Source organism: Grus americana, chromosome 3, assembly GCF_028858705.1.
Source record: "Grus americana isolate bGruAme1 chromosome 3, bGruAme1.mat, whole genome shotgun sequence".
Classification (NCBI taxonomy): Eukaryota; Metazoa; Chordata; class Aves; order Gruiformes; family Gruidae; genus Grus; species Grus americana.
This window is the reverse complement of record NC_072854.1, coordinates 10,493,790-10,509,832: the sequence shown is the minus strand read 5'-3', so window position 1 is coordinate 10,509,832 and position 16,043 is coordinate 10,493,790. Positions and strand designations below refer to the sequence as shown.

The 16,043-nt window shown below is 39.1% G+C and overlaps 1 protein-coding gene across 4 annotated transcripts in view; it reads right to left on the bottom strand.

Moving 5' to 3' along the window:
• LDAH (lipid droplet associated hydrolase) overlaps positions 1 to 16,043 on the bottom strand; it is a 130,618-nt gene that overhangs the window by 15,646 nt on the left and 98,929 nt on the right. For 2 of the 4 annotated variants that reach the window (XM_054821794.1, XM_054821793.1), the window contains one exon: positions 1,217 to 1,299. In XM_054821794.1, the coding sequence (XP_054677769.1) occupies positions 1,217 to 1,299 (83 nt within the window). Of the gene's footprint in view, positions 1 to 1,216; positions 1,300 to 5,466; positions 5,515 to 10,623; positions 10,686 to 16,043 lie in introns of those variants that run through there. The other 2 variants (XR_008576546.1, XM_054821795.1) reach the window with 2 other exon arrangements.

Here is a 16,043-nt window from a genome sequence, read left to right as displayed (position 1 = left end):
TATCTGAACATACCTTACAAAGTGCAGAGAAGGCAAATGGGATAAATAAAAAATAAATCAATTTTCAGGCAAAAAAAAGAAAGACTGACTTATGAAGTGAACTTTGTACCATATCTATTTACAAGGCACAAAGTAATCTTACACAGATCTAGGACCTCTGTTCTAGAAAATTCCATTCTCCAAGGAAAATCTCTGCCAGTGCGAAGTGCTGGAATCATTTTTCCAGCAAAAAGACAGGGATGATACAAAAAATGGAGGGAAGGAAGGGGACACAGTAGAATAATATGTTATACTGACTGTCTACTCACACAGAGGCTACACCAATGGTAGTTTATTAAATGTGACAGTTTTCTGGCTCATAAGCCATCTGGAATTTTCTGACCATGGCCACGCTATTAAATTCTCTCGGCCTCCAAAACAGGGTGACCGCATCCAAACTCCAGTCAGGAACAGTTCCCGGCCTGTGCCAACCCCTGAACCGTGACTGGGAGTTCACTGGGGGAATGCTGTCGGTCCAGACCAAAACTGTACCAGCATCTCTTTCAACAATAAATCTGTACAGACAAGACAGTTCAGAGCAGGAGAAAGGTCCCCAAAACTACTTCCTTTACTTGTGCAGCAGTAGCTCCAGTCTCTGAGGAATGCACTTTCTGTATCTTTCTCTCACACTGCAGTGGAATGGCAGAAACTGTGGAGCCATAGTAATTTTGCTGATTCCTCTCTGTTATGTTTTGATGCCATGGAAAAATCAAGCCTGCAGAATCCCATGATATTAACTGACACCACACAACACAGACGGTACGTGTTCTGCTCGGCCTGTCCATCAGCAAAGTCAGGGCTTTGGTCAGTCAGCCTGCACTCATGTCCTGGCTGGCCATCTGCCTGTCTGATCAGACCCCGGGTAACCACTGGCCTTACTGGGAACCACATCTCTGGCTTAGCCACAACATAGACTGTTTCTCCTCCACCAAGGAAAACATACCAGACAGGATACTACATCTGATAGTGGTGAATGCTACACCTACAAAGGTGTGGATCAATGGCACTTCAATGATCAGCAAACCCTTTAATGGCTTCTCCAAAGTCAATGGAATGACACTCACGTAAAAGCAGAATCAAGCCTCCTGAAATTCTATTTTTGCACAAATATAACTGGATGTAAGATCTCCTCATGCATGTGGGCTTCCCATGAAAACTCTGTGGATTAAATAGTTACCTTCTTTAAATTTTGCTTTATGGTCGTACTGTCTCTCTCCACAACCTTCATCATTTCTTGGCTTGCCATATACAAGATGTTGGCTGCAGAAAAAGAAACATTCAATAATGTAATTACACAGCAAATGTTTTACAAAAAATAATATGGGCCCAACCCTGTGAAAAGGTAAGGCACCTAGAGCAGTCATCATCTTGTCAATCCCACTGAAAAAAATCCTACTGACAGAAATGGCAGAATTTATCTCAACTAACTGAATCATCAAAAAGGCATATAGACTAAATTAACTCACTCCCCATTAATAAATTCCATGATTAAAGGACAGGGAAAAACACCTTTGGAACGTAACTTTATCCATCTATCTTACAGACTTCTGAATCAGCTCACGGTGATGACTCTCTCTCCACCGACTAATGAAGGAACTTTGATGACTACCTTTCACTACGTACTTTTAGAAAGGTAAAGGTAAGCATGATAAATCACCTGTGAAGCATTTGCAAGAGCAGGCTTTTAAATGCAAAGGATTCATTAAAAGGCATTAAGAATTAATAGACAATTAACTTATTGACATTTCAATATGCAAGTCATTCAAATATTCAACATAACAAATAATAAAAATAATGGCAAATACTAGCATCACTGAAAACTGCAGTCCTGCATAATATCGATAGTACTTACCCAGACAGGACTGGACTGGACACCAAATGTCTAAGCCTTACCTTTCTGGAATGAAAAGTATTAAAAATGGCTCAGTGCAATTTATTGTGAGTTGGTCTGCAAGATACTGTCTCAGAGATATGAATGACTGAGTCTAATGTTTGGACACCTAGTTAAAAGCAGTCTAATTTTATGAGGTGTTGAGTTCTGAAAGGTCCTATGTATGTTAGACAGCAGTGGGAACTAAGGACTTCTGAAAAGTGGGTCAGTTTGCCTGGATGCCTAAATATTGCTAAATTTAAACATTCTGACACAGAAGGATCACACTGTGTTCACCTAGCCTGGCTTCTGTTACAACAGAACCTACAGAAGCTCGGCAAGAAATTTCAGCGTACAGTCCAAAGCCTGGCTTTGAACAAGCACATACCTGTTAGATTGTGAGTTTTGCCGGTAGAATAACCCTCACGTATTCAACTGCAGAATCAAGAGTTGCTACATGACCATCAGTGCTGCATTATGCCTGCAGATAGTGAGAGGTCCTCCAAGGGGTGTTCAGACTTACCCAGTTTTAATAGGGGCTATCCATTTCTGACATCAGTGCTGTACTGAACAAATGGGCAGATACCACTTTCCAAAGAATCAGCACTTCTATTACCTTTTTTTTCTGCTGTGCTAATAAGATGGCGAAGCCTCTCCTGTCCTCACAATCTGAAGCCTCTATGCTTGTTGGATCACAGAGACATTCAAAACTTGTATGTGGGAATGAAGGGCAATATTCTTCACATTTCTCACCAGTTTGCAAAACCAATGGAAGACCCTGAATGGCTAAATTACCTTAAAGCATTTCAATTTCCAGGTCCTAGAATGACTGAAAGTATTTGAAAATATTAAATCCTTTCCTGAAAAACAGGAGAAAATGGAAAGACTCTAACAATTTTTTGAATTTCAACCAATGAAGTTTAGTGCACAAGTAGTTAATGACAACGTTGGATCTGATACTGCTCTGAGACGGGAGTAATACATTCTCACAATGTGTGATAGGGGAGGAAATGGCAATCACATAGGTCTTTGGTGCTGACCAAAACATGACATTGGCTGAATTCCAACAGTGCTCTAAGGAAACAGAACGCCACCAGAGAGATGAGTGATGGCTCCAGAGATCAAATGTTAAAAGACAAAGCCAGTGCTCTCAAGTGAAAAAAAAAACCCAACCCAAAACCTTGAAAGTAGCATTTACTTCTGAGCCAGCCAAAGAAGATGCCCTTCAGTTATATGCCTGCAGAGCTCTGTCTTTTTCAATGAAATGCTGAACACAGCTAGTGCAAGTTCTTCCTCTCCTACATAAGATGAAAGGGTTGCAGATGTGACATCATATAGGCAATCCAGCAAATTTGCTGGTCCCATCCTATTCTATTGGGCAAAGGGGCCTCCTTGCAGTTTTGTCTCCAGCAATTGAGTCATCTAATCCTGTGGTGGAGCTGGCTACAGTCTGTACAGCTACAGCATTGTTTGCTCATGCCCTGACACTGGTCTTCTTTTTCTCGATTCAGCTCCAAACACTAATGCATTTTACACTTTTGTGTATAGAAGGACATGCATCTTAGAACGTACCTTAAAAAATCATCTAGGAAAACTTTAAATGAGAGGTGCAAAAGACAATGAGGAGTATCATAGGTATTTCATTAATTTCAGATTGATTCCTGTTTCTAATGTGACAAATATGACTTTAGTGCTCAAAACTCCTACCTCTAAATGAAGCTGTCTGTCTGTCAAAAGCCCCGCTCTGTGTCAGAAGGAAAGGCAGAACATGGAGAGCAGCCCTTGCTACCCGAGGTGCTGGTCCTTCAGGTGATGGATGTGGTTTACTATGGATTAACAAGATTTCACAAAGCACTAAGTGCAAGACCCTGGATTTGGCAGGGTATCTGCGGCAACAGCACTAGTACCCTACCCATTATACGAGGGTTTTAGTATGCCAGGCCTTTTACTTTCCAGTCCAGAATAAGGTGCTTGTTAGTAGGACACGGTGGATAGCCTACCTGCAGTCAGACCTTTTGCCGTTACCTTGCAGCATCGGCAGTGGATGGTAGGCAGGGATGACAATACTGGTGGCCATCAGTGCAGAACCTGGCACATACCAGTTCATTCAGCTTTACTGGGATCCTGCAGGCAGCTCTCCACCTTCAGTTCAGAACAGTAAATACTCCCCTGCTCCCCTTCTCCCATCTTACTGGTTTCTTTGTCCTACCTCTTGTTCTTGGTGGGTTCTGCTCATATTTCTGGGTTGCTCACGTGTTTTTTGCAGTAAAAAATAAGAAATGAAGTGGAATTCACACACTTAGTGAACTTAGATTAGTCATAAAGATCCTAAATGTGAAACTGTAAGACAGCCAAGGCCGTAAGGACACTCCTTTAAAAGGAACCGTCTCTGAAGGCTTGCGTACTGTGCAAGAAAGGGAACCAGGAAGGCAGGATTAAGCCAAACCGGATGAATGGCAAGGTTCAAGAGTCTATTTCAACCAAACAGAAATCCTTCAAATTTTGGAAACATGATCCTAGGGAAGCCAATAAACAGGAACTTAAACTTCAGCAGGCGTTAAGTAAGAGGAAATTGCAAAGAGCAAAAGTAGGTTTCCAAGAACAAACATTAAAAGACTTAAAAATAAACAATAAAATATTCCTTAGGTGTATCAGAAACAAGAAGCCTACCGCAGAATTTGTACAGGCTAAGGGAGTAGCTAAAGAAGATAATTACACTGTTTGGAAGCAAAATGATTTTCCTTTTTTTGCACGCACCTTTCTTGTTCAAAACATTCAGGAGGTTTCTGCTCTCTATAATCTTTTTCTGGCAGTAACAACAATTTCTCTTTGGGTATTGAGGTATCAAGAAGTAGCAACGCTGGAGAATACAGAATATATCAGGGCCAGAAGGCACATTTAAGAGTTCTGAAGAACCTTAAACACAGAACTGCTGAGCTAATAACAATCCTGCTACGTAAGAATCACCTTGTCCAGTGGCTTGGGGACTTAAAAATAGTGTCTAATCGTTACTGATTTTACAAAGGAAAATAGCATTTTACTGATCTATAATTTCTTGAACACTTCAATAAACACAAACAAATGACGAAAAATATTGGTCTTCTAAAAGCTCTCTGTTACATTTCACACAATAAACTTTGGTTGAAACTAAACATCTGTAAAATGAAAGGTTGTAACGTGTTAAGAAATAGTCTGGAAGCAAAGAAAAAAGATTAGGATTAGATTAGATTAGCTGGTTTTAATCACGGCAAGGAATAAGGTCTGGATTCATCACAAATACAAAAAAAGTAGTGATTATTACTAAAATCTGTAAATAGACATTGAACACACCTGGTGATTTGATCATTCCTGGGGTGGGTTAAATCACCTCTCAAGATGACTCTCTTTTCAGTCATAAGGCTTTTAGACCTTAACTTGAATTAAGTGCAAAAACTGAGGTGGGATAAACCCTGGCCTGAGATTCTAGTCCAGCTTCCTATTAAAATAATGGGTAATTTACTTCTTAATGATCTGGTCACTGGATAAGTAGTTTATTGATAGCATTTGCACAGGACACACCACTAATCAGTTTGTCAGGACCAGGCAGTAAGAAATGTGAGAGACACCTAAAGAGGAGAGAGAAAAAAATCAACGTGCTAGCAAATGAAATTCAAATTGAACGGTAAGCAACGTACATGCAGAAAAAACCCCAAATATTCTTTTCCCTTACGAGCTTCTAAATTAACGCAAGGAATGGAATCAGAAACCCAAAACCCCTTAAGATGACTGTTGTTCATTGTCCATATTTACTCAAAATTCCAATAAAATAAAATATCATGTTTCATAAATAATAGGAGGATGACGATCAGAATTCTACAGCGCCATTATATAAATGACATAACATGACCACACCTGAAGAATGGTGTATGCTGACAGCCACAACCTCTGTGGGACACCGCAAAACTGAGAATGGTAGTAAAAACTGTCAAAGTACAATTAAAGATGTGTTGCTGCCATCGTGTTCGTGATACTTCATGATATGCTGTTTTTCCCTCTCTTACAGCATAATACATGAAGATGCAAAACAATAAAAGGAAGTACTTTTTTAATGTCATATGCAATTAACTGTGAACCTTGCTGCCACAGGAAACCGATAAGCACACGTATTTGCCGCGTTCACGTCTAAGCATGTTGCCCTGAGCTCCTCTAATTGTAAATATGAATGCAATTAATCTTAGGGCAAGTATCTATGAAGGCTAGATAACTTACACTTCCAACAATCTCTCCTTTCAGGTACCGTTCTCTAGGCCCGCTATCATCCTTGCTTGGTTTCCCTCACACACTTCCAGTGGCTTGTATCTCCCTTGAATTACACCGACGTTGTTTCAGCTTATGCTGGAGAGTGTCTCTCTCTCCAACGGCAGAGCTGTGGCTCTTTCAGCCCATGTACCTCTTCACATGCACCAAAATTGCATCTGTCACGCTACAGCATGACATGTTAACCCACATGAGTTTGTGACCCATGATATTCCCAGGATTTTTTCCTGCAGAACTATTGCTTAACTAGTGATAACCTTGTATGCAATTTACGTACAGAACAACTTGGTTCTTTACGGAACCTGACCACTTCTCTTAGCTTGTGAAGGTCATTTTGATCCTGTCCCTCTCCAGCACATCTGCAGCATATTCTAGCGTGGTGCTACTTGTAAACTCAGTAAACACACGCTGTATTCCATCAGTCACATCCCCAACACAACTACTGAATAGTAAAGGAATGAAGATAAGACTGTTACAAAACCCTACTAGCTAAATATTTCCAGTTTCAAAAATCCTCCTGAATCCCATTTTCCAGTCACACATCTGTCTAGTAGTTGTTTCAGGTATGTCATATTTCCTAAACATTGTTATAAGAACGTAACAGGAGACGCTGTAAAAATCTTTATTAAAGTCAAAATATTCTAAATCTACTGCTTTCCTCTAATCCACATTACACTGTAAGACATTTAATGTCTATGGAAAGCTGTATTGAGATACCGTTGAAGAGTAGGAACAGTAACCTTCTCTCTTGCTGCTGCAGAATGTCAAACCAGGCTTCTTCAGAAAAGCTATTTTTCTCAAAAAGCTAAGTCACAAGTTCAGGGAGAAAGTCTCTGCTATTTCCTAATGCTATACTCTGCTAACTAACCTTGGCATTTTTTGAATAATTAGTTCTTTCCTTTTAAAAAAAAAATAAAAAGAAAAAGAAATTGTTCTGTTTCCTTATTTCATGACTAGCGACCTGCTTTTTCAAAGGAAGTAACTGAGAAGAATTCACTCGCTTTTTGTGTGTAATTAGAAAGCCATCTCAAAAGGCTCCCAGGGACTGTTACTCCGAACATTTCAGCAGCTCTGAAAATCAGGCTGTGAACTGGGCACAGCCAGAAACTGAGACGCACAAAATGAATGGCCTCTGAAGTCTTTCGTTAGGCTCTGCAGAGGAAGGGTGTCTCGTGAGATCACCTTGTCAGTGCTTGCCACTGGCGTTACAGTTGCTGGAAAGACTTCCAACCTGTGCTAGTGCTCGCTTCAGCTGAAAATCTCTAAAGATTCCCAGAATCATTACCAAGAATCCTGAAAAAATGTTTATTGGTAATGATTGTCATGATTCCAAGTACAATTTATAATGCAACCCAGAGCCCATGTGCTGAACTTCCTGAGTGATGAAGTTGTCTCACCCAAATCTGCAGATTGAGTCACTGCCCAAAATGAAGCACATCCAGGAGTCTGCAGGACCCTGGCTCAAAATGCAAGAATGGAGAATTCTCATAATGAGCTGCGTGGAACTTTTATCGGAGTTGTGACCTTGGTGTCCATGCTGAAGTTATAGTGAACGTGTAGCTTCATTCATCACTGTATCTCACTACTCATTGAAGAGAGAACTATCTGGGGTTTAGTAAAGACAAAATAAGATTGAAATTAGTATTCTGAAAACTCACTGTATGTGAAAGATAAGACTGAATGTGGGATGAAAGGTCAGGAGGCCTGGAATTTTTCTGAACTATCACTGAAGTCCTCTGAGACCCTGTGCAAATTACAAAATCTGTATGTCCCAGTTTCCTCATTTTAAAAACATGCTTCAGGCTGCTATGACAATGAAGTGTTTTTTGTAGACTGTCTTAAAATACTTGAAGCATTGTGTAAACACAATGGCTATTAATTAGTTCTTGAAAAATATACTTCTTTAGCAATAACAAAATTTACAGAGCCAAACTGATCATGTCCCTTTAGAATTGCCCACTACTACCTTGAATGTTGCATTTTACAGTGAGCAAATAACAAAAATCTTCAAAGCTATCAGATGAAGAATACATCAAAAACAGAGCTAAGGGCTAGAGTGTTAGTACTCAGAGTCAAGATGTGTCTCTCTGAGAAAACTGTACTTGTTGAAATTCAAAACTTTCTCTAAACTGGCTTAGTGAAGCCCACACAAAAGGCTTGGAGGACCCAATGCTGCGCACACATACACTTCTGCTTATGATCTGCTGCCTCTTTGCTTCTAACAGGAACGCTTAAAGTGATAATGTTAAATATCTGCAGGATCAGAACTGTCCTGTAGTTTGAACTAGGTATGTCTTCCATCGGATAATTGGTTCAACTGAAATGAGCTGATCTTGTCATGAAATGAAGGTGTATGCAGCGTTTGCACGTGCTTTGTGAAAAGTTGTGCAGTTGATACAGTTTTCTGCTGAAAGCTACCTGCTTGCTGAAGGAGGAACTTAACCAGTGATAAATCATGAAAACATTCAGTGTCTGAAGAACCCCACCACATCACAGCTATGATGAGATCTGTAAACGAGATGCACACCAAATACATCGGTTCCTTTGGTAACTCAGGCAATTCAGACCCTGAAACGAGAAGGGAGTTCTCATGGACATGAATGTGAGCGCTTCAGAACTCTGCTCAGAGACCCACACAATGACTTGAGAGCACTTTACTTGGCATGGATGCTTTGCATATCAAGGCTGGAGTTGAATCCTAAATCCTGGCTCGCAGAGATCTGACTCAAGAAGTCATCTCCATGCACTGAGGATACATAAACTGCAGTCGTCTCCTGAAGACTTTGAAAGAAAGGAACAAAGTTTATTCTTTTCTCATCCTTTGCCTGCATGGCAAAAGCCCAGCACCTCTGCGCTCTGAATTCCCATCTAGGAAGCAGGCTCCTAAAGACTTGGTCTTGAATCAGCCTTGGATTTCTAGGAAATGAACGTATAGAAGCTCTTTAGCTTTTCTTGCCAATGTATTTTTGCTTATTTAATTTGTTTATCTGGTTTAACAGTCTAAAGCCAGTTGCAGTGGGTTTTTTTCTTAATTTTTGTGGTTTAATCCCATTCCTTCAAATCTGTGTTTATGCATATGCTGGATTATGAGTCAGCCTGGGTCAGTGGGATAATCCAAAGCACAGAAAGAGAAGCATGTAACGTGAATCTTTGCAGTATCATGGTCTCTGTAAATATTCCTTCATGTGTTTTTTTCACATAGCAGCTAGGGAAGGAAACGCACTTCTCAAAAAAAAAAAAAAATATGGTTGCGAAGCTACAGAAACTGGCCAACGTACCTGGTAACAGTTGTAGAACCCCAAAGCATTTTTATTACATTCTATTTCATCTCAAGTTGCTGATATCCCTTGTAATTCATAAAGGTCACCAGAGTTTAATAATGAAAAAAAAAAATCTATTTTTAATTATATAATTATCATAAACAATAAGGCTTTAGAGCTTAAAAGTGAAATCAAAGTTTTAACAGACAAATACCATGTTTATCATTCTTTTAACACATAAATAACTTCTAAAATATCCTAACTTTTTATATGCAGATCTTTTATATACACAGATTACCCTGAAAATAGAAGCCCTTCATTTATTCCCAGGTCAGGCTTATGAAATTAACTGCCAACTTAGCTTCTCCCCATGATCCTGCCAATGACCTTTCTCCTGCCCTGGTAGGATCATTCCCTTTCCATGGTTTAAAGGTGATTAAGGATCAGTGTCAGTTTAGTCTCATACATTTGCTAAGCAGAGACGACAAACTGTGCCAAAATGTGTTTGATTTATTTGTGGTGGTTTTGTGATAGAGGAACCCTGATTGGGCTCAAATCAAGGATCCAGAAAAGAAAAGAGTGCTTTATATCATTGGTGTCACAGCAAGGACTTTATATCCTTCAGCTAAATTATTAGTTTTCACAAACAATAATGACTGAAATCAATCAAGCTTTTCAGTGCTTAGGGTTATTTAAGCACCGGTTCAATTACCCAGTTGTGAGATGAATACCTGTATTTACTGAGCTGAACTTCAAACATATTGATATATCCACAATGCAGTCAAGCAAATAATATACCAAGTAGAAGATTTTATGATTTTGAAGAAACACATGTCTAGCGTCTTACTTTCTAAAGATTTTAGAGCTATATCCTAAACCAATACGTTGTCAGTTGACTCTATGGTTATCAACAGATCTATGCTGGAACTTGGAAAGCTGTGCTAATTTCAGGGAAGAAACATGGTTCTAACTCAGCACAGATAAACTTCCTCTTCGTACTTGATTCTTGAAGCAATACAGAGATTTCCTGTACTTTCCTGTACTTGTTTTTCCTTAAGTCTTTAAAATTCTTGCTTGATTATTGATTATCCAAAGATCATTCGCTTGCTTATTTGCAAGAAAAAGATTTCATTAAGGTTAGATTAATTGTAAACTCACACTAGAAACTGAGGGGTCACATTGTGTTGTCTGTGGAGATTCAAGATGAGATGTAACTATGTCTGTATGGAAAAAAATATTTTAAAAAAATGACTTACACATGGCGCACATATCTGTAAAATATAAACCAGGGTTAAGTATTTCCGACTTAACTCTGATAAACTTTGAGAGATATACATGCCATTGATTAATTTAAAAATCAACTCTCTTGCGGTGCCATGACTAGATCTTGTTCTATGTGGTTTTGCTCTGTAGTCGGTATCTTAATTACGTAAAACCAGTATTGTATTCTTTGCTGGGCTAAGGAGATGGATTTACTGTGACAGAAAGAATAGACAGAGATGCCATACTAATGAAACAACAGAGACAATAACAAAGAAAAAAAACCCTTTTCAACTTCATTGGCTAATGAATTTCAGGAAATAATCAGAATAGTTCCAACAAAAATGAGTGGTTGTGAAGATAGCCCCAATCTGGACACTTTAATGGATGCACACACACATTCTTTAATAGCTTGTTCATCAGACTAAAATAAACATAAGACTACAAAGGGTTACCCGAGCTCACTTCATTTCCCTACTGCTGTTGGCTTCAGATTATGTTGACTCTATCAACAAGATTGTGGCTGGAGGTGTAAATTTATTAAGTCCCACACATCAAAATATTGCTCTATTTTGTAAGTTAGTAGGAGCTATGCTCTGGAATGGGTACAGGGAGAAACACGAAGCCAAATTTTTACTTCAAGGTCCAGACAGAACAATTTCAACAGCATTAATCTTGAAAGAACATACTATGTGATTTTCCAGAGTGGACAAATTCAGAGGAAAAAGAGACTGCAACCCTACCTTCATCGTGCTTCCCAAATGCAAATCTGGTGCCACTACTCTTATCATATTTTGACCAACCGACCCCCTGGGTAGATGAATACAGAGCATGGAGAGTCTTCTTATGCTGTCTTAGTAAGACCACCATATACTAAGGTATTGTCTTCTTTCACAAAGAAATGAATAAACTTTCTGTAGGCTACAACTGGAGGAGTTTGTAACAGGCCAGTGATCCTCTCACGACTATAGAAGTACAGAGAATACCTGCAGCCTGCACCACTTTCTTTTTCTTTGTGTGCATTGTATTAGCTTCGTTTTTCCAGGTTGCATGTAATTTAGTTAATTCATGTATTTTTCAGTCAAGTAACACTTTCCAGCTGGTCTCTGTCCTCCCTTGTGTTTGAGGCATTTAATAAAAGACAGCTCATTACGATTAAAAAACACAAATCTGAAGTGCAACCAGGCCCAGAAGAGATCCCTTCAGTTCTTCAAAAATCTTTTGCAACTCATTTGTAATACAAGGGAATATCAACAAGTAGAAATATCGGAACCTGTAAAAGGAAATCCCTTTTACAGCACATAGGATACAGCCCATTACAGTAAGAACTTTTCAGGGACAAGAAATTAGCAAGTGACAATAAAGACACTGGAAGTCAACAAATATTTAGAACTCTCTTAATGAAATACAATCAAAATTCAGAGCTACATACTAATACAAAAACCTCAGGTCTTTAAGCCTCTACCTCTAAGAACGATGCCTTTATTAAGGACATTAATAGGACAAGGGGTAATGGGTTTAAGCTGAAGGAGGGTCGATTTAGATTAGATGTTACAAAGAAATTCTTCACTGTTAGAGTGGAGAGGCACTGGAACAGGTTGCCCAGAGAGGCTGTGGATGCCCCATCCCTGGAAGTGTTCAAGGCCAGGTTGGATGGGGCTTTGGGCAACGTGGTCTAGTGGAGGGTGTCCCTGCCCATGGCAGGGGGGTTGGAACTAGATGATCTTTAAGGTCCCTTCCAACCCAAACCATTCTATGATTCTATGATTAATTGGCAGATTTTTCTACCGCAGAGTTTTTGCTCCTTTCTTGGAAGCATTTTGTTCTGATTATTGTTGGAAATGAAAGACGGGACAGGATGGACTTTGGATCTCATTTCCAGATATTAGTTCTTATGCAACTCAATAGTATATTTCAGTTAGTAAAAGAATGCTTCCATTCATCTAATTTCGAACCAATTTTTGAGCAATATTTGTCACCATCTCTAAGAAAATATCCTCCTATGTTAGTACTGTACTATCAGGGTCACAATTCTACCAGATTCAAGTAAAAAATTGAAGAGTGCCTACAACTTGTTTAGTTAGTCCACATTTCTCACCTAGAAGTCTGAGCAAAGTGCTTTATTAATTTGCCTTCCCTGATGTTACTTATAGGTTTACTCTTAAACCCAGGACATAGTGTAGTTCTTACAGACATGGCTTGATGGTTTGGAAAATGAGGGTTTGCTGTCTACCTTTAGCTATATCATTGTCAAGTACTCCTTTGTTATAGAACAATCCATAAACAGCACTCTGTAAAGAACTTATTTCCACACTGGCTTGCTTTTGATAGCCGCCCTTCTTTTCACTGATTGATGCCTTTGTAAAATGCCTTTCCTAGTCTATCCTACCCCCCTTCAAACATTAAATGAACCACCAGCCATGTGGATATCTAAAGCTTAATTTTTATTCATAGTCAGTGGAAAGAACACAATTAATCTCATCCTAACGTAGTCATCTAGATAGATTAGACAAGTGTTACCTACACCTCTCCACTGACTATGACAGGATTTTAAGGGGATTAGTGGATGAATAAAGCTCTGTATTGTAGACATGCCAAGTATTTCTGTCCTAGCACAAACGCTACCCTCTTGTGAATATATTCAGCCAATTTGCCTCTCACCTTCAAATTCTCTGTATCAAACTGCCACATATTCTCTGCCAATTGCTTTCTCTGCTTCATATATATATATGTAAAATATATATAAAAGGCAATGCATTATGAGAACTAGCTGAACAGTCTATATGTTGCTGGACTCCTTCCTCTACAGACATCAAGCACACTACATACTGCACTTTGGATGGCTCACAAGTTTCTCAGAAGAAGTCTCTTGAATCCATCTGTCATGGTTTGGTGGACATAACATTCAACAAGTCTCCCCGTCTTTAATATCTGGATGTAAAGACAAGTCCATCCATCCTCCTTCTTTCTCCCTGCTCTTCTTTCCCAAAAAAGTTATGTCCCTTCATATTGATATTCTAGTTCTGTCAGTTATCTCACCTATGTCTGTTAAGCCAATTAACTAATAATTTTGGTGATTTTTAAAGGCTTGCAACACTACTTTATCTTCCATACTTTTGGACTTCACATTACGTGAACATCACCTAGCTCATCTACCATTTTCCTGCCAGTTTTCCTTTGATCTCTTATGAATTTCTCTGTCTACCATAATTTTAGATCCTTCACGAGCACACTTTTGCTCGTAATGATATAGAAGATTTTTTTATCTTTCCCCTTAAACTCATCATCGAGCCTTCTTTACTCAATGTTTCAACGTTAATCACCTATTCATGGTTAGGGAAGCCAAAGCTCCCATGACATTGGTCTGACTGAAAGCGCTCCAACCTCTGCACTCCCGTGCATACTTGCAAAGACTCTTTTGAGGAAATACAGTGGTTTTAATAACCATGTCTTATGTCCTGTGAAAAACAAGCAACCTCATTACACTGCCATTAGTCTCTCACTCACTGTAGTTTATTTCCATACATCTTTCTTTCCCATGTTGACACTGCAGCTTCCCAGGACAGTTCTGATGCTCTGCCTTACAAAACTATCATTTACTGTCAAATTTTTCACAGAACGCAGCTGCTATTTCACCATTTGCCATTTAATTGCTATTATTGCTATTACTTTAGACTCTTGTTTGTGTTGGCTAAGGACGACAGTAGAGACTGGGGACACATTTTGTCAGGTACCAGCAGTACTGCACATAGAAAAGACTGAAATGCCGTTCTCTACTGTCACACAAGGGACTCCCACAAAACCTCCACAAATTCTTAGTCTCTTTCTCCCAGAAGGCTTCACTGACGCCTCCCTTAGTAAATCTGCCTGGCAGCAGGGTAATTTCACAACAATTTGGTATTACGAAATGCTTGAGAAATATTTTTAAATATGCAAAACATTGGCAAGTTTTAATTCCCCTTCCTGACCTCTGTAAAGGTAAACCAGACAATATACAAGTAAATTGATAATTTGCTGGTAATTGTAGCAAAAGGGAAGAGTCCGAACTGACTGCCTGACTGGCTCTTTTTTGTAACTGAGAATTAGTTATACTGTGTGGGAGTGCTAAAGGTCCCAGTCAAGAGTTGGCTTCAGTGTGTCAGAGGCTATTCAGACTATCAGGAAAAACATCATTTCTGCTCCACAGATTTCACAGTCTATTTCTAAACCCATGGCTGTTCAACATCGAGTTGCAGATATGCATGCAGAGTTTTGCTCGTCCTTCTGAGGAACTACAAGCAGAGGGTAGAAGAAGAGAATAATTTGACTTCAGTGGGATGATTCTAGCCGGAGACTAGTATTTTCATGTGCAACAGAGCTCATCTGTACTTTGACATGCTGTAATATGACTTTCAAAAGTCCTCTAAACTCTAAAGCAAAATTGTTTAAATTGCAAAGTGAGGAATCAATTCTAAGTTGGATTTCCATGCTAAATTGAAATGCCCTGCAAAAAGTAAATTGAACTTTTGAAAATAAGTTTTCCTCAGGGAAGGTACTACTATCTGGTCACATTTTTTTCCTAGTAAATTGCCCGTTTTATTGTAAGGTTCTTCAGAGGAGTGTAACACTAGCTTCCAGTTTATTCTTTGCTCTTGAGGAAGCAATCTCTGTCATTCCTCAGAGTCAGAAAACAGTGGTAAGAACTAATAATACCAAACAGCAGTGTAATTTCCTATGGGGAAAAAATATTTTCTACCAGTAATTATTGCCAACAGCAGTCTTGGAAATATCATATAACTTATTGTTTAAAACATCAAACAGAAGGAACTGCTTAGTATCAAGGATGACTAACACAGGAACATGTGCTTCCACACATGCACACACACATTAGATAAAATGTTGATGTTTGGAGGTTTACAAGATTGTAAACATTGACTTTGGGTTCTGCTTCAGTTTACACTTGAATTTAGAATGAAAACACACCAGTTTATATATAACCATGATCGACATAAATAGGCAGAAATAGCTGCAATTGTTATGACGGACTTCTCCAATCTGCTTGGTACTATAGTTGCAGGAAGATCAGAACTATACAAGAAAATTGGTCAGCTGTGCTTGAGAAAGCATAGGAGAGGCTGAAGGCAAAAATAAAGTTATTCAACAATTGTACCCAGGTGCTTTACAAACAATAGATGCTTTGTTGAGGAGTGCGAAAAACACTCGTTTACTTTGTGTGATGAAGCATGCGCAGGTGAAGTGGGGTGTGTGATGGAAACTGAAATGTCTACGGACTTAATCCTGCCCTAAGTTATTTTGGAACAACTCCCATCACCTTCAAA